The following is a 27,447-nucleotide window of genomic DNA, read 5'->3' as shown; positions in this document are numbered from 1 at the left end:
TATGTTCCTGTTCTTTTAGAGTAGGAGTAAAGGTGATGATTGTTACAATTACACACTAGGCTGCAATTATACATTCACATCCCCATTTCCTCCATTAGGCTATGAACTCTTTTAACATGACGGCTGGCACTCATCTTCGTGGTTACTCTTTGTTTATTCATCAAATGGTATCAACAGGTATCAGGTTTACAAAGATGGATGAGAGGTCTTAGCCCTGAAGAGACTTCTATCCCACCAGGGAGGGAAAAATCTACCAGGGAAATGTGCCAGGGGCAAGGGACATGGAGGAGGAGCTCCTTAGCCTCAGAGTTGGGAATGTCCCTGGAGGAGGAAAGACCAGAATTGGTGCACCAGAATATGTGTGAGTTCTTTCTTCTGTGTGGAAGACTGAGAAAACACATGCCCACAGTCCATAATTAGGCGTACTACCTATGAGTCCTGAATACAGCACGCTCTCCTGACGTGCCAAGAGGACACAGACTGTACTCCTCTCCTCAGGTGGCTCATGTGGTAGGAGTGCCCGTCTAATCTGCCAGGTTTAATCTCAGGTTCCACATAGCTCTACTGCTGTCCAGAAAGCAAGCAAGGACCTGGGGCCAGAAGCATGGTGATAGCGTGAGAGCCATTCCCATCAGGAATTGCCAGGAATGAATTGACTAAATCCAACCCTAGTTAAATGCTTCCTGGAATCTGAGTTATAGACTACAGTCCCATGTGGCGGTACCCAGAATTCCTCCTGCTCCTATAATTACAAGGACAAGCACAGGAGAAAAAAAGAATATGCCTACACAACTCCATTTTATCTTTCCAAAATGGACTCCTTCACTGTCCATGAGCTGTGTTCTTGAAGCACTATAGCCTCCCTCCCATTGGGTCTGCACAATAAAAACCCAAAGAAACTTCTCTTTTGGCTGGTCTCATGGATGGCAGAGAGAACACTCCACATTGTCCACAGACATAATTACATGATTAAACTCTGCGTCCTCTCCAGGAAATCTAAAGTGCCATAATTACCATGCCCCGGGAGGGGGGGAGTGGTAAACAATGCGCAATCACGGATGTTGACAGGGTTTCTTCCTGCAGCCCAGGACTAGGTTGGCCTCCATTAAGGAGGGAAGAGATACACGTCTTATTCCAGGTTCATGGCAAGAAATAGAAAAAACTACAATCAAGAATATAATCAAGAATGTAACAAAACACTGATTGCCCTTAACGACCTTATTATTCTTTCATTACATGTACTATGAAAACTGGGCAATGCATTTTGTGGTTTTCTAAGTGGTATACATATATAATGTATAGTTGATCTTTACATTTAAATATCCTGGTGTTGGTAGAAGACTCCCTGCCCAGGCTGTGGAGGAAAACATGGGCCTTTGATTACTTTACACATATCAAAAGACTTGTACCATGTACAAAAAGCAGCTCAAAATAGTGCACAGGCATAGGTGTGTATCTTACACAATAAAATTTACAAGGAAAAGGTTAAATAGGACACAAAGTATGATCCATAAAAGAAGAAATGGTTAGACTGGACTTTATAAAATTGTGAAAGTTCTCTTCTTCAAAAACCACGAAAAACACACACACACACAAGTAAAAGGATACAAAGATTTGAGGAAAAATTTTGCAAATCAATATCTGATATAAGACTTGCATCCAGAATATATAAAGTACTCTGTATATTCTTTAAAAAAATCAATCCATTAAAAAAGAGAGCAAGAAAGATTCGGAGAAGAAGATACATGGATGGCAAATAAGCACCTCATAGAACCACTCACGTGAGCAAAGCAAGTGAAATCCACAGTGTGATGTCACTGGACACCCAGCAGACTGGGTAAAATTCCAAAGGCAGAACACACCAAGTACCGGTGAGGACACAGAGGACGTGGGACGCTCACAACTGCTGACTGGCATGTAAAATGGCACCACCCTTTGGACCAAATTTAACCATTTTTTAAAAAGTTAAACACACACCCCTCGTTTTATTTCTAACAAAAATGAAACTACATGGGTGTTTAAGAAAGCATTATTTGTAGTAGCCAAAAACTGAAACTAGTTCAAATGTCCGTCAGTAGATGAATGAACGGGTATTGATATGTGTAAGAACGCAGTTAAGCCTTAAAGTAATTAAGCTGAATGAGAGAAGCCAGTCGTGGGTATCTATGTAAAAGACATACTGTATGAGTCTACAAAATCCAGATTCATGTGTCGCGACACAGCAGCGGTTGCCTGGGCACAGGAGATGCAGATGAAGAAGACAAGGGGAGGAATTACAAGGCCTATAAGAAGCACTGGGGTGGCCAAGGCGTCAGGTGAGTTGGTGATGGTTTCCACAGTGTACAACCCCACAAAATGCATTATGATATATATTTCAAATACGTGTTTTAAAAGTTCTTGTAAACGTGTCAATAGCACTGTTTCTGAAACAATTAATATGCATAATCAAAGCATAACATTCTAATCTAGTCCCTGCTGCAGGCCAGCTTCTGGACAGTGGTGAGGTGTCATGCTTCTCCTTGAGCTTCCTCTTCTTATCCTGTATCAAGAGATGTTCCCACGGTATCTTCAGCTTGGCATTTCACTGTGATGTGAGCGCTGTCTCTGGCAGTCCTCTCCTCTTGTGAGGGGCCACACCTGACGCTGTGAGCAGCCACCAGGACGCTCCTCCCCCGCCTGAAGAGCCGTGCCACGCTGGCACCGTGGCCGCCTCCATCGGTCCCACCACTCTGGTGCTCTGCCTCCCTCTTTTCCTGCCACTTCATGTAAGACCAGGCCCTCGTCCAGCCAGTAATGCGGCACCTTAGCACAAGGCCTGCCTTTTGGAAGACAGACTGGCTTCACCAATCAGGTAAAACAACCCCAAGATATGCAGACAAGGCATGTAGTCAGCCAGCAGTAAGAAGAACAGAATAACCCACTTTCCTGAGTCTACAACAAACTTCAGCTTTCCATGACCCAGACCTGCAGGCCACACAGGAATGGCCAAAACCCTACCCTACAGCTTCAGTGGCTGCACGTACTGAGAAATGGGTTAACATTTCCTCTCCTGTGGGGGACCCACAGACCCTCTCTCCACATCAGTGTTCCCCATCATCTCTGCAGAGACAGGCCTGCCCATCTATGTAAGTGACTCGTCGGGGCCCTCCACCTGCACCTTCTCAGTTTATTCCCAAGATACTTCCTTGAACTTGATATGCAGAACCATGTCTCCAGCCCACTCATCAAGACCAAAGATTTCCCACTAATGAGTCACCTAACCTTAGTACTTCAGTGTGCTGGAAAGCAGCCTTCACTCCATCCACCCTACCTCTCCTTCACTGTGGATGCCCCAGCCAGGCCCCTCCTTGTGCCCTGTGCACTGCTGTCTGTCCAGGCGGCTGAGGCCAGCTGCACAGCCTGCTCCTGCTCCACCCTCCCAGGTCCCATCTGGAGCAGCTGGAGCCCAGGCAGTTGCGGTTCTAATGAACGGGTGGAAACCTACCTGGGAAGAAGGCAGAATAGAAAATGCTGGAATGTATGCTGAGCTCCCAAGAAGACTTAGCATCAAATACGTCTTGCAATTATTTTAAACTATAAATATATAAATTTTTAATGCATCCCTAACCCAGGAATCCAAAATGCCCCCAAACCTGAAGCTTTCGGAAAGCTCACATGACCCCACCAGTGGACAACTCCACATTATGAACCTTAGTTTCATGCACAAAATAATTGAAAAGGTTATATAAAACTACCTGCAGGCCTGGGAATAGGTACATATGAAACATAAATGAATTCTGTATTTAGACCTGGGTTCCACTTGTCAAATGATCTCATCGTGTTGGCGGGGGTGGGGAAGGGTGCATGCATGCAAGTATTCTAATATCTGAAAATATCCAAATCTGGGGTGAGGGGAGGGAAATGGGGAAAAAAACATGAGACGGGGAATCAATGTGAGAAGTAATGCACCTACTATCTGGCGAATGTAACTGTAACCCCTCCATACATTACAAAAAAAAAAAAAACCACTCAAATCTGGTCCCAAGCACTTTAGATAAGGAAGACTTAACCTCCATTTCACTCAATAACAATGTTTTGGGCAAGCAAGGACATGGCCTCATAGCACATAAGGTGCAAAGCTGCATGCTAACAGCTGGAAACGAGAGCGTTTTAACAGCTGTGTGATGATACACAGGCACAGGTGGAGAAGGCGATCTCAAATCCATTGCTAGGTCACGAAAGAATGGCCTTGGGAGACAGCTCTGGGTCAAAGCTTTGAAGCTGTCCCACAGAGTGACGGTGGTGGGTTTTGTTTCATCTATTGTTATAAGTCATTGAAGTCTGACAAGCATGACACATATGACAAGTAGCTACATATACCTAAACTTTGTGAAAGAGTAACTTTTATATAAAGGAAGATGTGGCGAGTTCTTCTTTACTTAAGCATAAAGGGGTACACATGGTCTCTAAGCACACAGCAAAGCTCTTAGCATTATTACAGGAAATCTTTTGAAGACAGAGGCAAGGCTGTGCTACCCCATCACTATATCTGGCTCTTAACAGTGTCCTTCAAATATTAAGTGAATATTATTTTTTAAAAAGAGGACACCTATGGGGCCGGGAGTTTGGCCTAGTGGTAGAGTGCTTGCCTAGCATGCACGAAGACCCAGGTTTGATTCCGTGGTACCACATACATAGAAAAAAGCTGGAAGTGGTGCTGAGGCTCAAGTGGTAGAGTTCTAGCCTTAGAAAACCCAAGGACAGTGCTCAGGCCCTGAGCTCAAGCCCAGGACTGGCAAAGAAAAAAAAAGAGGACACCTAATATGAAGGTATACATACATTATTACTACACATGAAATACTAAAGAGATAGCACACTTAAAGATCTGCCAATTTATTCATTTTGCGATAAAACCGAAAGGTCTTCAGTGCCACAGAAGTGGGAGCCCAGTGCGTGGCGTGGACACAGAACGTGGCTTTCTTTCATCTGAGTCTTATGCCACTTGTTTTTGTTTGTTTTTTTGTCAGCGCTGGGGCTTGAACTCAGGGCCTGGACCTCTTTGTGCTCTACCACTCAAGCCTGCCACCGCGTCCGGCTTTTTCTGAGTAGTTTATTGGGGGAAACAGTCTTTTCTGGCTGGGCTGACGTCAAACTGCAATCTTCAGATCTCAGCCTCCTGAGTAACTAGGATTATTGCCATGAGCCACAGGTCCCTGGCTTATGATACTTGTTTCTGACAGGACTACTGTGTCCACTTTATCCACTGTTTCAAAAATGGAACCACATTACATAATTATCAACATAATTAGCAAAAATATTATTATTATGTTCTTTTGTACTCAGCATAAAAGTTTAGTGTTAAGAAAATTTATTTCAGAGGTACTTTGCACATATCATATACATATATATATCTTTCTATATTACCAATATATCTAATATCCAATTATTATTTCCTCACATAGGGGTATGACTATCCTATAATGACAACATTCAGACAGTTGGGTATTACCAAGATGAACCGAATATGTAAGTATTCCTATAAGAAAAAGGAAACACACACACACACACACACACACACACACACACACACACACGAAACTTCACTTACTGAATTTCGCTCGACTTTCTCCACACAGCTATTTGCTCCTTTTTCAGATGATGAGCACCTAGTCCTACCTCTGCCCAGGGATGCTGTCACTGGGTCACCTGATATGTCCTTGGATTTCCTAACTGGCATTTGTGGTCCCTGGGTAGCCAATTTATGCAATGAATTGTCCATCTGTTCCCTGACTGCAGGCTGGCTATGTGACCAGCCCGTCTGTGCCAGCTGACACTGTGGACAGCCTCACTCCTCGTGCCCCTGAGTTGAGGGCATTCTCCCGCTTGCTTCCTGCCCCGGCCCCTACCCTATCAATCCCAGGCTCTCAAGCCACAGCAGTTTCTCTCCCTGTCATTATAGATCAGGATTCCTGACCCAGGCTACTGCTACCTAGTTCTCCCATTTCTTCGCTATTTCTTTGGGCAGATTCAATAGTTACTACGCATCTGTCTGTCTTGGCAATGTTTCTTTCCAGCCCAAACAGGACAACAAACCCACATAACTCAGTTGTGCTGTCTTGACTAGAAGAGCTGTGTAACACCTGGAACGCAGGCCTTGGCCCTCCTCTGGTGGTCAGAGGGCCAGGAGAACAGAGCCACCCCCGGGGGGGGGGGCCCATGCAGGATAAGACAAACAGAGAAAGCCTGGCACACCCAGCAGTGGCAGGTACTGTGTATGACATACCTGCGTTCCTACAGTAGAATGCTCAGTGTATCATCTCCTGAACAGTGCTCTTCACCCAGCTAGTTAGTACTCTGTAGAGAGAGGAGAGAAGGAGGGAACCCCACCCCGCCCCTGCAGTGCGTGACAGGGAGGCAGCTGAGTACAGACACCACTGAGTGCTCAGACCACCTGACTCCGGCTGTGACTAATGTTCTCTGTACCAGCTCATGAACGACCTCTTCTACTGCAGACTCCCCAGAAACTCTGATGGCTTCTACCAACTTCAGAGCGTGCCCAGCCCCCCCTCGGTGGCCAGGCTGTGCTTCAGTCCTCCTCTCATCCTTCCCAGTGAGTGGTCACTTCTGTCATGGTCCTGTGAGGATTGTGTTGGGTCTCCACGACCATGGCAGTGGAGGGACTGTCAGCTTTCCTCTTCCTTAGCTGAATGAAAATGCACGGCTGTCCACCAGAGGCAAAGGTAGGTGTCCTCTGCACTTCTGTCCTTCAAGCCATCAGTAAAGACTTGCTATCTGCTGATCACAACTGAGCTGCCTCTGGACTCTTCTTCTGGCTCTCCCCTTAAGCAGGAAGCATCGCTCAAGGCCTGCACTCAGCACCAGTGGTCCAGTGTGGCCGCCATGTTCCCGGCAGGTTTTCCGCCCTATCCAGTGTTACTAACCTGGTGACAGGAGGATTCTGTGCTCAGGGCCCTGCTCCCTGCAGCATGAACAGAGGAAGGAAAAGGCACAGCCCCCACCTTCCAGTCATGGGGCCAGGTCTCGCTCTGCCACTTCTTAATGACGTGGGTTTGGACAAGTCCAGTGCTCACTGGTGAGTCCCGGCAGGAGGCGGGGGGGGGGGGGGCGGTGATGTCCGAGGTTTGAAAGCAAATTTTCAGACCTGACAAAGTAGATCCCTTTCTAAATGGGACCCCACTTATGATCACAGCCTTAAGAAACTAGTCAAAGGTGGAGATTTTTCTTTTCTTTTTCTTTGGTACTAGGGATTGAACTCAGTGCCTTCCGGTTATTAGATAAATGGTTTACCACTTGAGCAATGCCTCCATCTTTGGGATTTCTCAGTCTATCATATGCTTTTTTTTTTTTTTTAGTAAGGTCTTGCATTTTTTTTGCTTGGGTCAGCCTCAGATTACAATCCTATCACTCTTTCCTTCCAAGTCCCTGGAATGACAAGCATGTATCACCATACCTGGCCCACCATTATACTTCTCTACCATTATCCTCACATGGTAGGAAACAGAGATGCCTCTAAACACATGTAAAAGGAGCATGAGTGCAAACAGAGCAGAACACATAGCCAATGGGCATCCAGCCACCTGCTACCTTGAGACCATGGCCCCCACATTTTCCTAGGAAATGGCATGATCACACTGCTCTACACAGGCTGCCCGAGGATCCGTCAAGCCACCGACTTCCATCTGCTCTCATCTCCAGCAGGAGCCGTGCCTCTCCTGCTCATGACCCTTTCCTTGTCTGTGTGTCTGTGGGTTCCAGCTGAGGCTCACCACCCCTGGCCGAGAACACGTCTGACACTAAACAGCCTTACAGATCTCACATTGGGGTGAAACACATTTTTGATCTTTTAAGTATTCTTCACTGGGTTATTAGGAAAAACAAAACATGTGCAGAAGTTCAAAGGACAGTGAAAGTTAGATGCATAGGAAATAAGCGGGCTCCAGTGCACTGGAGGAAGCTTCTAAAGCTGCAGCCACTGCGGTCAGAGGAAGGGGAAGACAATGAAGCTGAGGCTCTGAGTGTCCCCAAAAGTGTGTTTGATAGGAAACAGCCTCTCTGACCTGGAACTCCAAGGACCTACAACCTCCATATAGGGGAAACAGAACAGGCCACTTGCCTATGCAAACTCTGCTGCTCTGTAGAGAGAAAGGGGGTCATTCCCAGGAATTTGTCACCACTGTCTGCTGTACACAGACTCACTATATATGCTCTTCTTCACTATGTGACTCACCACCAAAACACTCAACTGGAGAACTTGTGTTCCATGGGTGAAATCCCCAAACCATGAGCCAAATGGAATTCTCTCTGGAAGAACTTTGCTTTGACCAAGCCGCTGAAATTCCCCCAATCCCAGGTTCCTGCATTCATTTCTCTTGTGAAAACAGCTTCCTATGTTTAGAGAGGTTTTATTCATAGTTGCAGCCAAGACATCCTTCAGCAGAGGGATAGAGAAACAAACATTGGGATACTATTCAGGGCTAAAAAGAAATGAGCTCTTGAGCCATGAGAAGACATGGGGATTTGAAGGGCTGATCTGGAAAGGCTACATGCTGTGTGATTCCAACTATATGACATTTGGAAAAGGAAAAAAAAAAACATGGAAATCTATTGGTTTCCAAGGGCTGGGGGAGGAGAGTGAACAGCAAAGCAGAGACCTTGGGGCAGTGGAACCATTTTGCAGAGCAGGAGAGCAGAGATGGGTGGTCACACATCTACTCAGACCCACAGAATGCACAGCACCAAGACTAAGCCTGATGTTAGCTAGACGTATCTGTGGTAACATATAGCCCTCCCAGACATGACATGTTAATGGGGTGCTTGTTGTTGTGTAATATTGTGTGCAATTCTGCTATGAACCTACAAGTCCTCTAATTTTTTTTAAATATTAGTTAAAAGACATTATTATTTGCTGGCAGTACTGGGATTTGAACTAAATGTCTCACACTTACTAAGCAGGTACTCTACATCTTGAGCCAAGCCCTCAGCCCTTTTCTTGTTTTAATTATTTTTCATATAGGGACTTAAAAGATCTCTCATGCTCCCTAACCAGACCCAGCCTCAGACCACTATCCTTCCAGTCTCTGCCTCTTGAGTAGTTAGAATTACAGGCATAAGCCACTGTACTCAGTTTAAAATTTTAAATTTTCTGGAAAAAAAAGGAAGCCAAGATTCTTTCTAATGTTCCTCCACCCTACAACCTCACCTCTAATGTGTGGCTTTACCATTTTCATAACCTGTCTCAGAAAGGGGTGGATGATTCTCTTTGGAGTTTCTTCAAACTCCTAATACCAACTACACGAGCCTTCCACAAGGCTTCTTGATTTTTGTTTTGTGTGCAGCACCTTGGGGTGATGCTGTATGGACCCACCTTTCCAGAATGAGGTGGGTCTGGTACCAGAGGTATTGGTGTGACAGTAGTACAGGTTCTTACTCTGGGACTGAGCAGGGAGAGGAATTTTCAAATAAAATGTTTGAGACTTAGAGCCACGGCTCTAAACAAGGACAGAGCACAAGTCACTGGAGATCTGCGTGTTTGGGACCAGTAATGCGAGCAGAATGGCCCCCTTTGGGGATTTCTCTAGTGAATGGATGCCATTTTCCCAGTGTTTTCTCTGGGCATGGGCTCCGAGCACCCTGGGTGCTGGACAGGATGCTGTGTGGGCTTTCACTGGGCACTGCAGGGTGGAATGGTGGCCACACCCTTTCCCCCTGGAGGCCATCCAGCTGCAGGAGCCCCTGGGTCTCAGGTACTCCCCTGAGCAGGCTCCCTGTGGGTCCCTGTAAGGCACCCTGAGGTGAAAATAAGGACATGGGGTACCCTGGAAACCGTGTTTTCTGATTAGACTTATACGCAAATTTTCTTCTTCAGAAAAGACCCTGGTGCTCAATAAAAGTTGAACTCTAAGGCCCACCCAAGTAAGGAAAATAAAGGCCCATGTCTAGGGACTATGTCTGGGTCCCAGACCAGTTGCCATGTTTTATAGACCATTTTCAAAAGCTGCCTTTATTCCTAAACTAAATGAGCAGCTTTATTCCTCTGGGGAGGCAGCATTAGGAAGCAGGCGTATCTGCCCTGGGGAGCAACAGCTCTGGTGACGGTGGCAGGGCCACTGCCTGGGCATCTTGCTTACATGGTGGGTGACTTGCCTTTGCATAAGCCCCGCTCGTGATTTTCACTTGGCAGATGGGATAGTCATTGACCCAGATATTTATTTTTAATGTAACTTTGTGGGGAGGGAAAAACCTTAATCTAGAGCTATAAAAATTGTTAGTCATTAGGAAGTAATTAAGACCCAGCATATCATATAAAATTCCGGGAGAAGCTCACCCTCCCCTCCCCATAAGGTTTTTTAATTCTTGTATTACATTATGGTTCCATTATATGTGATGTGGAAATAACAGTGCAGCCACATTCCTCAATTGCTTTTGCAATTATGGTGTAAGAACTGCTTGCCATAGCAAATTCCTCTTAATCTCCCGTCTAAGTCTTTGAGAATATAATCCTGAGACAATAAAAGCATAACCTATTTCTGGCATTGGAAGGATGCTTTGATTGTTTCTGTCCATTTGATTTGCTTCCCATTTAAATGACCTGTTTGAATTTTCTTTCAGAGACAATGAAATATTGCCATTCTAAACTCTTTAGAGTCTGTCGGTCTCTTGACCTCTGACCACTGCACCTGTTCCCCAGTAGTGATTTAGGCTGCTCAAAGAGAGAGACAGGTTGGCCAGTCAAATAAACCAAATAATATTAAAATATCAAGGTCATATGGAGAACGGCCAGCACAGGCAATGGCCTGCAGAGAATCTCTAAACCATGGTTACACACCCCTCACCCTTCATTGACAAACAACAGACACAGGCATAATTGGAGTCTCTGGCCACTAAGCCTGGTGAGGAAGGAGAGGCACTGATGCCGTCTGAGGAAGGGGTGGTCTGGTATCGTGGCGCTGCCCCGTGGTGGCCTTCAGTTCTCTGAAGCGAGGAAAAACGCATTCTCTTTCTGATATTTAAGCTGGATCTAAGTAAGTGTGCAAATTCTAAATATTCCCCCAGAAAAGTGTGTAGGTTAAATGAGTTGATTTCATTTTAACTTTGGGGACTCTGAACCCCTTTTTTGCATAGCAGTTCCATGCCTCCATAGCTAACCAAGTAGGGTGGCCACACAAGTTTGTGCAAGGCTGTGGAATGGCTGCGATGTCAGAGTACATGAAGGAAGGCACGTGTGACAACAGAACACACTGAACCCAGCAACACCAAGAAGCTCTGCTCAGCAAGTACCCATTTCTTAGTACTTCTTTTGTTAGGCTTTGACTTAGTCTTTCTAAAAAATTATACAAAGTCTATGATCCTGTACTTTTAATTTTTGTGCCTAATCCCTTTCTGTGCTTCAGTTATAAGTATCACAGGTATCTTTATCATTATCATAGAAAAAAGCATGTTATCTGTCATGGTCAGTGCCACCTGCAGTCCAGGGTACCCCCAGGGGTCCGAGGACATTGACCCACAGTTGGGGGAAGGATTCCCACCTAATAAATGAGCAAGGACCAACCGACAGAAATCGTGATCACTTGATCAGTGAGCATGCCAAACCCACTCCCCCCCCCGCCCACCCCACCCCCCCCCGCTTCATTCTGAACCCCTGATGCCAGGGCCCTCCACAGGTTCTAGAAAGAACCCGAGAGTTCTTTCTAGGGTTCAGTAACATCACACTCTGGAAAAAAAAGGAAGTTTATGGTCCTTCCATTCCAGTCTCTGAAATCGTAAGTTATTACAATAGACAAGGGGAGTTGTCCTTGTGGGCTTCAAACATTCCTAAAACCTTTCCAAAAGTAGCACTTCATCAGGACTGCAGCAGGTGAATGCAGGTCAGCGCTGGGCCACGCTCTCCAGGCAGCCTAAATCCCTGTCTTTACGATGAATACTTCATGCTGGCAGAAGATTTCTGGAACCCTGGGGTTCTGTGGTCATCTAAATCTGAAAACCGCTCAACTAAGACTTGATGAAAGCCCCGCCCTTTCCAAGCCCCAATTCTGTTAACATCCCCTTGGCCTAGGCCCCAGGATCCACCAGTCAGTCAGTACTGCAGGGGGGGGGGGGCACCTGTCACAAAGCCAAGTGTGTAGTTGGATATAACTTGCTACAGAAAACAACAAAAAAAAAAAAACAGCCAGAAAGTTTTCTTGTGACTATGGTTGGCCTGCACCCCCAGGAGTTCCACTGGTGGCACTAACATACGTGACAAGCTGTGTGGTATAGCAGGAGGGAGAGGGAGGGTGTGGGTTGTAAAGTGAGTTAAGGGTCTCTGGCCTCAGAGATGGCTTTCTGCCTGTTGGATTAAGAGAGATATCATTTTGATTCTGTCTGCTACAGATTGTTTGTAGCGAGAACTGAATATGAGGATTTTTGCATTGTGGTGAATATGTCAATAGCTTGGTAATTTGCCTTAACTGACAATGAAATGAGTACAGGGAGGCCAGCTGCATGCTGGAAAGAGAGGTAATGTAGTCTGCAAGGAATTGAGGAGCTCTCCGCTGCTTGATAAAATCTGCTAATAGCAGAGCACATCCCTCCTTTGAAGACAATAAGAACATTAATCGCACAAAACACACACACACACACACACACACAACTCTTCCACCCAAACACTTCACCAGCCAAAAAGGCCTACCATGCTGCTTTACACATCAGCGGGGAGAGGTTATTTGATACTTTACTTGGAGCTCTTAAACACCAAGGAAGTAATAACAAGAACTTGCAGAAGGGGCAGACATAACCTAGGAAGAACCCAGAAGAAAAATGAAGACAAGAACGTGGCCTCCAAGATCTGGGGATCATTCCAGCCTGGCAAGCCACTGCCATAACTGTCACCCTGGCCCTTCGTGCTCCCTAAGGACTCAAGTGGTGGAAATCGCCTGATTCTCTAGAATACTCCCAGCCTGAAATAGTTTTCATTTTCAAGGAAGAATCCAACCACAACTATAACTGGCTTCCTTTTCTAGAGGACAGAAACCTGACACTCAAGGGAGAAGGGTTTGACCTCTCCATCACTGGAAGTCTCACGAGGACTCTCCTGCTGAGGCTGGGGACCCCTGCACTCTGTCTGCCAATGAAGAAAGGGGACGTGGATCGTCTGGGTGACTGAGGGAGTGTCACCAGGGCGAAAAGTGGTGTGGTCCCTTTCACATTTCAGGTTTTGATGCCAGTTGGCTGTGCAGATTTGTAAAAGATTTTGAATAGAATAATAACAAAATTGTTCTGAACATCTGTAAGCAAAAAATACAGAAAGATATTACCGAGTGAATGAACATCCTGGGTGTTCTTGCCAGCAATGGGGTATTTGTATATTAGGCTAATGCACTGAAATTAACCCAGACTGCTTTTCCTCTGCAGAATGTCTTTTCATATTTTCATCTGTGCAGTCGTTATTATAAAGTGTAAGAATAATTCCCTATCAGGGCATTCAGGAATCTGAATAGCTCAATTACTTCCCGAATCACTATAGTAAAGCAATAGCAACCAGTTAATCAGTTGGTTTGCATAACAACTGTTTGAGGACGCATGTGTATACGTGTGAGCATGTGCGTGCATGCTTGAATGCATGTGAATGTGTGCGTGTATAAAGATATGGGAAGAGAAAAACCAGCTCCAATAAAATAATGAGGGAAATCAGGTTTTCATTGGCTATAGAGGAAGAATTCTAGAAGGGGCTGGCGAGGGTTATTCAACCTTACTATGACCACATTCTCCTGGTGTCTTGTGCCCTATCTCATATGTGGGTCATTGCCAGTGGGTGGCATATGTCATTTGTTTGGGAATGCCCCTGTGGCGTTAGGCTCTTCACAGACAATCCACTCCAAGTCTGGGGTCTTCAGTGCCAGAAAGATCTGTGCTGACAGGGAACACACATGAGCTCATTTTTACAGATAGTTTTAGAACAGGACAGTGGCTGCTAGGACTTACGTTACTCCCCAGTCCTGGTTAAAGGCAGACCAGAGCCCGATGGACGCAGTGCCAGCAGGTCCTTCTGGACGAGAATTCCACTCAACAACCAATCCAAGTAAGGACAGCCTGCCAGCCACAGGGACAGGGGTGAGCGGCTCTCAGAAGGGTCCAAACCCAGGCCTGAATCACCCATGGGAACACTCACTTCTGAGCCTGCGCAATACAGGTTCTGTGCTTGGAGGCTCTGAGCAAAGGAAGTAAAAGTGCCTATTAGTGCAAGATGGTTGTGTGTGTGTGCGTGTGTGTGTGCATGTGCACCGAAACTGGGGGCTGAAGTCAGGGCTTCACACTCTTACCTGGTTTTGTCACTCAAAGCTAGTGTTTTATCATAGTCACACTTCCACTTCCAGATTTTTCTAATTGGAGATAAGAGTCTCTCAAATGTATCTGTCTGGTTTCCTGGACTGGTTTTGAACTTCCATCCTCAGACTTCAGACTCCTGAATGGCTGGGGTTACAGGTAGGAGCCACTACCATGTGGCTGATGGTGGTCGTGTGCGTGTGCCGGGCTTAAACTCAGAGCCTAGGTTCTGTGAGCTCAAGGCTAGTGCTTTACCCCCTGAGCTCTACCTATGGCTTTTCTGTTGGCTAACTGAAGAGACTCGTGGACTTTCCTGTCCAGGCTGACTTTAAACTGCCATCCTCAGATCTCAATCTCCTGAATAACTAGGATTACAGGTATAAGCCACCAGAACACAGCTAAAGATTGTCATTTTAACACGAGTGTGCAGTGAAGGAGAGAAATAAAGAATTGGGTTTCAGTACAATGATGGCTAGGAACGGGGACTCTGAGGGACAGGAATCTCCAGGGAATGCACAGAGGCCATCACCATCTTTGGAAAAGAACGGAGGCTTGGCTTTTGGCTGTCAGGTCTGAAGGCCCAAACTCCCTTTCCGTCATTTAATTCTATCCCAGGTTAATCCAATTTGGAGAGAATGACCCAAGCAGACTGAACTCACGATAGATTGAGATATGCATCTTGGATTTGGAATGAGAATTAGGACTGCCTGCCCAACAGACAGTCTCACTGTATTTTCTCCTAACATCTAGGTTCTACAGAGTATGGAAGGGAACAGGCTGTGGTATTAGTTTCATCTACCTTGGTATGGGGTGGTTTGTGAACCAGGGCCTCCCAGAGGGCGCCCACCCTCCCTCCGGCTGAGAGCGCTCATCTGGCCTCTTGTGGCTGAGGCCTGCCATGGTGCCTCTGTGCAACCAGCGGATCAGAGCTCATTTCTCTTCCAGGCACCTGCGTGTCCCTGGCATCTCTCTCTCTCTCTCACTCTTCCCCAGCTCTCACCTTCTGCATTGCCAGGTTCAAGCTGCACATGGGGCCAGGGATGGTCCTGCCCTCCCCCACAGTCCGTCAAGTCTTCTCTTGAGTGTCCTGCTTGGATGCTGTGACGGTTGACCCATGGGTCCGTGAGGGGGCTGCCTCTGCCCCAGCTGTCACTAGAAGCTGTGTGTCTTTTCTATGTGTCTGCTCACATACTTCTGGTATGGACTACATTTTACACTATCAGCCTCCCACCAAGCACCGTGAGAAATGAAGACAGCTTCTTTGGCTATGCCTTGCTTCCACACTCACACACACTCACACACACACTCATGTCACCCATGTGATACCTGTCAAGGCTGTGTCCCCCCACTACCAGGGTAGCATGACAAACTGGTGCTGAAGGCTCCTTGGCTTATGGCACAGATGTGTGTGTGGAGATACGCAGGCTGGCAGAGGTGCCACAGAGGGGGTGAGCAGTGAGCGATCTGAATGATCTCTGCTCCAACAAACTGCCGGTACCTTAGGCTCAAAGGCACTACTACAGGAGGGAAAGGTGGGTTTGAACACCATGCAGGCTCTCGTGTATCTTCTTAAACACCTTTATAAAAGACTCAGCCAGGCAATGGTGGCTCACACCTATATCCTAGCTACACATAAGGCTGAGATCTGAGAATCAAAGTTCAAAACCAGCCTGGACAGGAAAGTTCTGTGAGATTCATATCTTCAATTAGCCATCAGAAAACCAGAGGTGGCCCTGTGGCTCAAAGTGATAGAGAGCTAGCCTTGAGCAAAATGAGCTCAGGACAGTGCTCAGGTCCTGAGTACAAGTCCCAGGACTGGCAAAACAAACGAACAAACAAACGAACAAACAAACACTCACTGGTTGTCATCACACTTTACTAAACTTAGCTGCAAACAGATGAGAAATGTTGCAAGTGACTGCTTCTTAGCCTGTTGGTAAAATCAGTGGGATCGTAGAGTACCGACTAATATCTCTATCACACCAAGCCATGCACTATTACTGCTCTTGGAAGAGCTTGGGGATTTGCCTTGGTTTTCTCTCCACCCAGACCCTTCTGTGGCAATGTGTGGGGTGGAGGGAGAGAGAGGGAAGGGGGAGGGGAATGTCTTTGGAGGAGTGGTCCACCAATGTGCCCAGTTACCATGACAACTCCAGCTAGGGGACTTGCTTGTTCCCTCCCTGCTCTTCCCCAGGGATCTGAGAGCTCTACCTCTTCTGTGATGGAGGACTTTCTTACCACAGCACCTCTGCCTCTTTGTTTTCCTCTCTTACAGCAATCAGGAGAGAGAGAGAGCGGGGGAGGGAGGGAGGGGGGAAGAAACAGCTTAGGAAAAGAAATCACTTCTTTTTCCAAGTCCAGATTAGATGCAGTGACTCTTTCCAGTCAGGAACCTGTTTCCATGACAACCATGCTTTCCTGAGAACCGAGAGGATGGCAGGTGTGCTGGGATTCAATGGAGAGTTCCTTAACAACCCCGGCGGTTTCTGTGTTCACCCGTTGCTGTAGATCTCTGACACAAATCGTCTGCACATACTGCATCTGAAACCATTTGGTTCTCTTTCCCTCTAAACATCAGAATGAGGAAACAAATTCCTCTGCTCTTCCCTTAGAGTGATCCTCTAAAAGCCCAGGAGGAAGAGGGACGAGGAGAGTGGGCTGGCCATGAGGCAGGGCTGCAGGGATACAGCTTTGTGCTGCATGTGCAGGAGGCAGAGATTTCTGTCACGAACAGCTGAATACAGGGTGAGTGCCTCAGCTCCAGGAGGCTCAGCACTCCTGTATAAGAAAACTGAACCGCCTCACAGCCAGCACAGGAGGGGAGAAGGAAAGATGCGGCCTTCAAGGGTGTGGACGGATAGGAAGGATTCTGGGCAAATACATTTAGTCAAGATCATTTTGTAGCTGAAGACTTACAATTAGTATCTTTAATTAGCTGCACAAAGGCGTTTTAATTCAACATATGAGTTGTAAACACAATGCATCTTGATCAATGTCGCAATTTTGCGTTTCTTCCCCAATTCTCTCAACCACACCCATCCCCTCAATTTATCTAGCTCCATTTTCACATATGTACAGTCACCCCCATTCCCCTCTCCAAGTGTCTGTCCCTCCCCCAACCTCCCCTTCTCCCAATAACACAAGTACTAGTTTCCTGGTATTTGTTTTGTAAAACTACAAGTTAACTATCCACAGGGATTATATTACTCAAACCCTCCTTTTCATATACCATACTTTTAAATATTGATATGTTTACATACAGCTTTAAATTTAGATCTAATTTCAACATAGGAGGGGAAAAATCATGCATCTTTGGCTCTGTGAGCCTGACTTACTTCACATAACATAATTTTTTATATAGGGGTTTTCTTAGACACCTTTTCTCTTAGTCCACTAAGCCAAGTATGGAGCAACAAATAGAAAATCTAATCATTTCTACTCCTAAGACTTGAGAGCATATACCTGGACAATCTCTGGGATTCATCTGAATCTATTTATAGCTTTATGTAGCATTTGATTAATTATGAAACAGAGGAAAAATTAGGTATTAATCACAAATATTTATTTGATGTTTCTCATTCTTAATATCAGAGTATTTCAACTCTTCTCTGGAGGCAAGAAAAATAAGATTGCACCTATTTTTTTTACAGTATCTTCATTGTTCCACAGAGACACTTTATTTCAAATCAGAATTCATATTATGCCAAACGTCATCATTCAACCCCCCTCCCTGATCCCAGTGTCCTCAATTCCACCCTCTAGTGCCTTTTGAAAATTTTTGTTTTGTTCTGTTTCTGTTTGTCCATTTTGTGATAGGATCTTGTTATGTACTCCAGTCTGGATTAGAACTCAATGTATAGCCCAGGCTGCCATCAAACACTCATACTGCAGCCTTCAAGTCCAGGAAATGTAAGTATGTACCACCATGCCCAGGCTTCAAATCTTTATTTACTTCTTATGTATTTTTAAAGACCATTTGTGTCAATGTAGTAGAGTGAATGTCTCAGCAGACCTCCCCAATTGGTTTTAAGATCTCTTAAGATGGTTAAGAAATGAGCCCTGCCAGGCACCAGAGGCTCGCTCAGAAGGTTGATATCTAGAAGATCTAGGTTCAAGGTCAGCTCAGGAGACAAGTTTGTTAGATTCCATCTCCAGAATTAAAGGGAAAGCTGTAGGCATGGCTTAAGTAGTAAAGTGCCAACATCACAAGTACAAGGTCCTGAGTTCAAGCCCCATACTACCGAAATCCAAAACAAAACAGAAAGGCCAAGGCATGAGTCTTAAATATACCTGAGTGGCAGGAAAGTGAGAGAATTCTTGAAACAGGAATCTGGGCATTTGAGGTAGAATTTGCCCTGGGGAATCCTGACTTCCTCTGTCCATAGAAGCAGTCTGCATAGTTTTCTATAACAGATCAGATAGCATTTCTGGCTTGCAGTCTATCGGGCTCCCATTTACAACCTCACAGCCTTGTGGTTGGGGCGTGAAGGTGTTGGTAAAAATGGGTAAGAACAAAATAAGATGAGCCCAGCTGCATTTCAACAAGACTTAACTCACAGGGCTGGGAGAATCGCGTGGCCTGTGGGAGGGCAGCGGCACATCTCAGCATTGTAGCACAGCTTTTCATTTTCCTCTAACAAACACGGCTGCTGCGCGAGATGCGTGACCCGCAGGGTCTTCATACCCACTCTGTGTCACTGTGGGAGGGAGGGGTGGCTCCCCATTTTGTTTCTGGGAGCGACCATGTGACTTGCTTTGGCCAATGGGACAACCATAAAGATGGCACAAGGTATCTCTTGCTATTCCTGGCTTCAGGGATGAGCCCAGGTCAGTACATCCATGATCCCCATCCACAGCAGCCAGGGCGCCCTAACCACCACCCATCACCACCCGCCACACAGATGAGTGCAGTAAGACGGCGGAGATGGAGTGGCACGGGCGTTTCACCAGGTGCCCGTGGCCACACGATGACCTGATGAGGATCAGCAGAGCGCCCCACCGAAGCCCCGCCCACCTTGCCAACTGAGCCATATATATGACTATTTTAAGTCACTCAGGTTTGGGTTAGTTTCTCCACAGCAAAAGCTAACTGATAAAATCCATATTCATTATTTCTAAAAATATGAAGTGAGAGCCTGGTGCCAGTGGATCATACTTGTAATGTTAGCTACTCTAGAGGCTGATATCTGAGGACCACAGTTCAAAGCTAGCTCGCCAGGAAAGTCCAAATAACCGTGAAAAAAGTCAGAAGTGGACTTGAGCCACATTTTTGAACTGCAGGTCAAGAATACTAGCCTTAAGATAAAAAAAAAAGCTCAAGAACAGTTCCCAGGTCCTGAGTTCAAGCCACAAAACCTACTCCTTGAGCTCAAGCCCCAGAACTGGCACAACAAATAAACAAACGAATGATTGAATGAATAAATGAGCAAACAAGTGTATTTTCAGAAATGCCCAAGAGAGGAACAGAGGAATGTTTTTCTGGGGGCCGGGAGTTTGGCCTAGTGGTAGAGTGCTTGCCTAGCATGCACAAAGACCAGGGTTTGATTCCTCGGTATCACATACATAGAAAAAGGCTGGAAGTGGTGCTGAGGCTCAAGTGGTAGAGCTCTAGCCTTGAGAAGGTCCAAGGACAGTGCTCAGGCCCTGAGCTCAAGCCCAGGACTGGCAAAAAAAAAAAGAATGTATTTCTGTTTTAAAGATTCTGTCACCCAACAGCAGCATCGGCTGTGTCTTGCTACCCACAGAGACATGACAGAGTAGAGCCTTCCTACCTGAGCAGACTTCTTTGTAAGTAGGATTGGTGGTATAGCCGCCTGCAAAGCCCACTTGAGTTGAATACACGCCTTTCAAGGTCCAGAATTTCCTTTCTGCTCCCCAGAAGCAGCCCATTCCTGCAGTAAAAGGAAAGCCGGTTATCAAATACAAAGTAGACACTACACTTACAGTACCCATTAGCTACATATCAGGGCTGTTCCTATCATCCAGAAGCAACAAATGACTGCAATTTTCTGACAAAGAAGAGTTTTCCACATTGAGAAACGAGTTAAGATTATTTACACAGGATGTCTCTGTTTTCACTGTATGCAAACATCAGTAGCCCCAAACTTTAGTGGAACTAACAAATCCCAGCTTTCCCAGTAACACAAACAAAAGAATAACTTCTTCAATAAATATTTTCACATTCAACTCATATAACTTCAGTAAAGTAATATGTTTAACTACAAGCTTTCTAAGCTTTTCTGAGCTGAATGGAGAGACTTCTAAAACTAAATAGATTGATGCTGTTTTCTAGTGGATATTTTCCATACAAATTCAACTTCAAAACTTTTATATGAATCTGAATGAGATAGATCCGTATCACCCAAAGTACGGTCTCCTGAACCCTATTATTGAATATAATAAATGAAATGCGTATAGGGAGGGAAAGAGGGGAGGCAGGAAATAACAGAAAACAACCAACTCACAAAACTGAATTCCATCAAATTAGAACATATTGTGTGATACGTATTAATACCTGGATCCCTTTGATTATTTGGTGAACATCAAGACCTACCACTCATGAACACACATATACACAGGGAAAATGTCTGTTGCATTTCGGCCTCTAAATAAAGGACGTCCATTTTCCACCATGAGTACATAACCTGTAAGATAACCTGCTAACCTGTGGCCATTAAGTAAGATTATTGCCTCAGTCAAATTTTACATGACTTTACCACATCATGTATAACTAGGCCTCCTGTGTCCTGTGACCACTGGATTTACTGAATCGAATGACAAAGCTCCATGAAGATTTACTTTTTTGACATTCTTGATATTTGTTTCTATTCTACTTTAAAAATTCATAGTAGCAACCATAACCAAAAATGAAGCATGTGAAGCTATCAATTACACGGAAAAATTCTATTTAACCAAATACAAGGGAAAGTATGCATACCAAAACTAGGTTCACAATCTAAAAATATGAAAATCAAAATGGGATTCAATACAATAAAAACATTACTATTATGTTAACATGGTAACCTGAAACATGTATATGATTCTATCATCATGATCCAAGACTAAATTAAAGAGGAAAAATACAGACATACAATGGTTATTGTAACTACAAAGAAATATTCACATCAAAATGGACTAGAAGGAAATATATTAAAGTTCTAAGCACAGTTGTATCAGTGGCTAGAATACATTTTCATTTTGCAAACATTTCTATAACAGATTCCTATTCCTTTTAACCTGAAATAATGTATATTTTTAAACAAAGCAAAACTCTAAAAACAACATAAGCATATATCTTACTTGAGTTGAACCTTATAAAATCATTTTCTCTGTTTAGAAGTGAATTGTTTATTGCTAGTAAATACATTTACTGGGTATCTATAAAAATGGAGCATCCCATATTTCTGGCAGAGGGATTTGCTATTGCTTTTAGCATTCCCTAGGATGAAGGAAAGATAAGCAAAAGGCAGAGCAGCAAGGCTGAATGCTGAAGGCCACAATGGATATGTGCCAGGGTAAAAGCCCACCTCTACCTCTCCAGAGTTCACAAGTCTCTGGGGTTCCTTGAAAGAAGTGTCTCTTTCTTGCACCATGACTCATAGTGATAGTGCCAACACATGCCACACTCTGAGGGTACCACATACAAGGTCCATGCTTGCTTCTCTGTGAGCAGCTACTATACCCTGCCTACTCTCAGACAAACGACTGCAGATTCAGGCCTTTCACCATCAGCATAATGTGCGTCCCTTCTACACTCTGCCACATATCTAAAGTTTTACTTTCTGGCGTTTCAATTTCTTATAAAATTATGGCTAGAGCCAGGCACCAGTGACTCTGTAATCTTAGCTTCTCTCACCTGTAGTCTTAACTTCTCAGGAGGCTGAGAGCTGAGGATCGTGGTTCAAAGCCAGCCTTGGCAGGAAAGTCTATGGGAGTCTTATCTTCAATTAACCACCAGAAATACAGAAATGGGACTGTGCCTCAAAATGGTGGAGCACTGGCCTTGAGCAAAAAGAGCTCAGGGACAGTGCCCAGGCCCTGAGTTCAAACCCCACAACTGACACCCCTCTCACCACCTCCGCCCCCCCCAAAAAAAATCATGATCAGAAGCTATTAAATGGGAAATTCCAGAAATAATTCGTTCACGAGTATTAAATCGCCTGACACTCTGAGTAGTGTGGAGCTCTTTCTGGCATGGGATAAGTGGTCTTTGTGCCCCGTGTTTCCACCTGCACACACTGCCTGCCCAGTAGGCACTTAGCATTCTCCATTTCTCAAGGTCCCTGTGGCAGCACTCAGTACTGGTGCACAAGGAACCTTTATGTTCCTTCATAGTCACCATAAAGCCTGACAGCAGTGAGCTGGAAGCCTGGATATGACCAAGAGGGACTATAAGGTCTAGATACATTGCTCCAAACAATTCACTTCTGAGGCATCCACTGGGCTCTTGGAACATTCCCCAAGGGGGCGCAACTATGTAAACCTTTCAAACTTACAACATTTGTTTGGCCAAGAATGTTCTGCTTGTTTGTAAAACATTACCTTTTAGAACGGTAGTTAATTCCCTTTTAATATTTGCTAGGGACAAAAAGTGTCCCCTGCTGGAGGGAGCATGACCAGACTGTTGCTGGCCCAGGCCGCGGGTGTCACGTGCACCTGGGGTCTGGCATATAATCAAGGTCCACATTTCTTGGGACTGTTACAAGAAAGCTTCTCCTTGGAGCTGTGTTTCATTTAGTGGTTTCCACACAGCATTGCCGTGGAGTTGTCTAGCAGTGAAATGCTCTCAGTTCCAGCTCCCCTCTGAAGGCAATGCAGGGCAGATGGATGAAGGAGCGGGGCCCCAGATGGAGAATTTTCCTGAAGAGTTCCCAAGGCAATCTGCAACCCAATAGGCTCTTCCCCTTAGCTTTCCCTAGAAGCAGTAAAATCTCAGAGGGAAACTAAGGTTGGCCTGGGTCACCCACTTCCCCAGTGGGAAAGAGAAAGCCACAGGATTTCCTGTGAGCAGCCAGGCCTTTCCACTTACACACTGTGAAACTAAGGCCCAGGCTCAGAGAGCTGACTTGGTTGGTGAAGGTGGTAAGAGGTTTTTGTTGTTGTTGTTTTTAATCAGAATGAGCAGCACCACTGTAAACCTGGCCAAGCCATTTCACTCTAGACACAGGCATGAAAAGGACACCAGAAGCTGTGGGTCTCTTCCACCACCAAATCTGGTGACTTCATCCCAGATGCAGCTACACAACTCAAGCAGCAGCATCTGGGCTCTTCCCATTCAGTGACTGAGGAAAGTCAGATTTCTTGTTTCCTCCTTGGGGTGCCACATGGTCACCTCGACATCATCTCTTTCTGGCATGGATACAGCACTCCCTCCTTGATTTTTGTAGTTCTTGTTTATTTTCTCAACTGGAAATACCTTTCTTTCAACACTGTTTGGTGTCTAGTAGATGGAACAATAAATATCAAGTTCAGTAAGGTCGCAGGACATAATAGCAGCATACAGAAATCAGTAATATTTCTCTCACCAGTGATGAGTTAGATAAAAATGCAACCCCATATACAATGGCTACAAGAAATAGAAACAAATTTAACTAACGAAGCAATTGATCTCTACAGTTAAAATTATACTGATAAAAGAAATAGAAAAGCAAGGTGCTGGTGGCTCATGCCTATAATCCTAGCTACTCAGGAGGCTGAGATCTGAGGATTGCACTTCAAAGAAAGCCTGAGCACAAAAGTCCAACACACTCTTATCTCCAATTAACCAGCAAAAAACTGGAAGTGGAACTGTGGCTCAAAGTGGTAGAGCACTAGCTTTGAGCTAAGAGCTCAAGGCCAGCACCCAGACCCAGAGGTCAAGCCCCAGGATGGACAAAAATATGTATATAGAAGAGACATCATCGAAAACTGGAAAGCCTCTTGATCACAAACTGGAAGAATTCATTACTTTTGTTTAAGGTTCTACCCAGCACAATCTGTAGATTCAATGGGAAATCTATCAAAATGCAAATGGCATTTTCCACCAAAGGAGAAAAAGCAAACTTTTAGTCACTTCCAACCACAAAAAAAAACTTCTAATAGGCAAATCAATCCTGGGCAATAAGGATAAGAAAGATGGAGGTTTCACAACACCAAGTTTCAAAACACTACGAAAATGAAGGTACAGGCTTCCCTATACTTCCAGTTACTCAGGAGAGGAAGACAGGTGGATCACGGTTTGAGGGCAGGGCAGGAAAGAGTGCAAGAGCTTATCTGAAGAACAAACCGAAAAGCAGAAGGTCTAGGGGAGGATGAAGCTCAAATGATAGAGCATTTGCCTAGGAAGCCTGTGTTCAACATTCTCAGTACTGAAAAATACGTGTGCATGTGTGGGGGAGGGATGCGCTACAAATACAAATCAATATACAAACAAATTATAGTAACCAAGAGTATGCTCTCTTGCATCTCTGGCATCAAAACAAATATATAGACCAACAGAATACAAGAGAGAACTCGGAAATCAATCCATATATTTATAGTCAATTGACTTTTTACAAAGAAATCATGAACATATAGTGGGAAAACAATCTTTTTAATAAATGCTGATAGAAAACTAGAAATCTATATGAAGAAAAATGAACCTGAACCCTTATCTTAAAAGTAGTTAAAATGGATTAAAGACAGTGAAAGGCTGAGAATTATGACACCACTAAAAGAAAAACAGGATATTGTTGCAAGCAAGATTATTTTTTATAAGACCATGAAGGTGGAAAAAAAATGGCACGAAGACAAATTAAACCTCTCAGGCACAACAAAGGAAACAATGCAACCAAATCAATGAAGAAACAACCTGTAGAACAGAATAAAATATCTGTTCGTCATATGATAAGGGATTAATATCCAAAATAATTAAGGAACACAAGCAACTCAGCAGCAATAAAACCCAAATATGGAGGAGATTAAAAATTATTCAAAAGAATTAAGAAAAATCAAAATATTGATGAGATTAAAATCTGAAATTCAATCCCATTTGCTTGGTGGGCAGCAGATTGAAGGATATATGTAACTACATGACCATCTACCTCACTGACTCTAAGCATTGACTTCTACTCTAATTCACACCACAATCTTCCTCAGACCCCCCTCCATTTGGGAAGTTGAAAGTCACCTTGAGCTTGACTCAGTCCACTCCATCCCAACATACAAAGTCCTCTCATCTCTACATAGAGGCACTGACAGTTACCAAATGCCCTACAGGAATTGCGTTTGTTTTCTGATGTTGCATCCATCCTCCTTAGTTATTTTTAACTGAAAAGTAAAAATTGCCTATATTTATGGTACACAATGTGTTCGATTAACATTTACACCATGGAATAATTAAGTCGAGCTAACACACATGTCAGCCATTTTGCATACTTATGTTTTGTGTTTGTTGAGAATGCTTTAAATCTTTTGGCAGTTTACAAGTAAACGATCTCTGGGGGACAGTCACCGCGCTGTCTAACAGACCACCAGAATGTACGCTTCCTGTCTGACTAAATCTGGCTTCTTCCACCACTGTCTGCCCATTCTCCTTTTGCACCTGGGTCCCAGCGCTCAGGAACGCCCAATTTACTCTCTCCTTGTTGACTTTAACTTTAGATTCCACAGTAGGTGAGATCACAGTGGCATTTGTCTTTTAGCATCTGGTTTCTTCCACTGGACATACTGTCCTTCTGATCCATGCATACAGGACTTCATCGTGTTGAAGCTCAGTAGCATCCCGTTGCACACATATGCTATGGTTCTTGATCTCCTCATCCTCTGATGGATGTCTGGGTGGAGTCCAAGTCAGGGTTACCATGAACAGTGCTGCAGTGGGCACAGCCAGGGGCAGGCAGGGGCACTTGGAGACAGTGATTTCATTTTTTTTGGCTATTACCCAGAAGTAGAATCGCTGGGTAAAATGCTAGTATACTTTTCTTTTTTCTTTTTTTGAGGAACCTCCCTCTACACTGCTTTTCTTAATGGCTATGCAAATTCCTGTTGCTACCAACTGTAAGAATTCTCATCAACAATTGTTATCTTTTTGACTTTTTGATAATAGCTAAGCTAACGTGTTATTTAAAAGGCCCACTTGAATTCTTAGAACAGAGGGATAAAAAGCTCCTAAAGCCAAGGATATGCAGCTTTGCAGTTAAAGTAAAGTGGCAGCCACCCCTTCCTAAGAGCTCTTCCCGCTGCTCCTCCCTCCGCCCTGAAGGTTCTGTCCTCCGCACGGTGACGCCCTTAAAACACATCAGAGAACGCTACTCCTCTGCCAAACCCCTTCAAGATCTCCTGTGCATGTGAAACAAAGGCCAGGATTCCCATAATCAACCACAGGCGGCATGTTCTGACTCTGCTCACTCTCCCTTGCCTAGGACCCTCCAGCCACAGGCGCCTCTGCCGGGCTGGCTCCTGCTGCAGACAGCTTGCACTGACGTTCCTTGGGCCTAGGACACTTCCCGAAGACCCCTGGATGGCCTCTCTTAGGCTTCTGCTTAAAGACGACCAGTTCCATTGGTGCGTTCTTTGACTGCTGTTTCAAACAGCAGCACCCCTACCCCACCTGTCTGTAGTTGGGTGCCTCCCTTATTACAGTCTGACACACCAGGTCATGTATCTACCTTAACTTTTGTCCTACCCTGCTGGAGTTTTAGCCCCTTGAAGGGAGAGAGTTTTTCTTTTATGATTGTCTCCTGATACAATAAATAATTTTGATGACCAGGAAGTGGCACAGGCAGCTCAAGGGCAAGGGCGGTGCAGCCTTGAGCTGAAGAGCTCAGGCACAGCGCCCAGGCCCAGAATTTAAAAAAAAAAAAAAAAAAAGCAAAAAACAAATTTGATGAACAAATAAAGACTTTAGATGTGGGGCCTAGTTCTCCCATTAACTCATGCCTAACCTAGCAACCTCACAGTCCCTTTGACTTGTTCTCTCATCCCCAAGTTGACAGCAAGAACAGATGACATGCACAAGAAGATGTGTTACAATGTGAAGATCACACACAGTAGGGTAGCTGGCTGCAGGCTGTGTTAGAGCTTTATAGCCTGTTCACTGACGGGCCAGTTACAAATGTCCTACATGGAAGAGAAACCCAGGGACATACATTTCAATGGAATTATCCAAGTACTCAGAGGCACTGAAAA

The 27,447-nt window shown here is 44.8% G+C and overlaps 1 protein-coding gene across 4 annotated transcripts in view; it reads right to left on the bottom strand.

Moving 5' to 3' along the window:
- Msra (methionine sulfoxide reductase A) overlaps nt 1–27,447 on the bottom strand; it is a 244,881-nt gene that overhangs the window by 116,674 nt on the left and 100,760 nt on the right. For all 4 annotated transcript variants that reach the window (XM_090353685.1, XM_090353684.1, XM_090353687.1 and 1 more), the window contains one exon: nt 20,073–20,192. In XM_090353685.1, the coding sequence (XP_090209811.1) occupies nt 20,073–20,192 (120 nt within the window). The remainder of the gene's footprint in view (nt 1–20,072; nt 20,193–27,447) is intronic.

This window comes from Megascapheus bottae, chromosome 20 (genome assembly GCF_031878675.1).
Source record: "Megascapheus bottae isolate mThoBot1 chromosome 20, mThoBot2.hap1, whole genome shotgun sequence".
In the NCBI taxonomy this organism is placed as follows: domain Eukaryota; kingdom Metazoa; phylum Chordata; class Mammalia; order Rodentia; family Geomyidae; genus Megascapheus; species Megascapheus bottae.
This window is presented reverse-complemented; position numbering and strand designations above follow the sequence as displayed.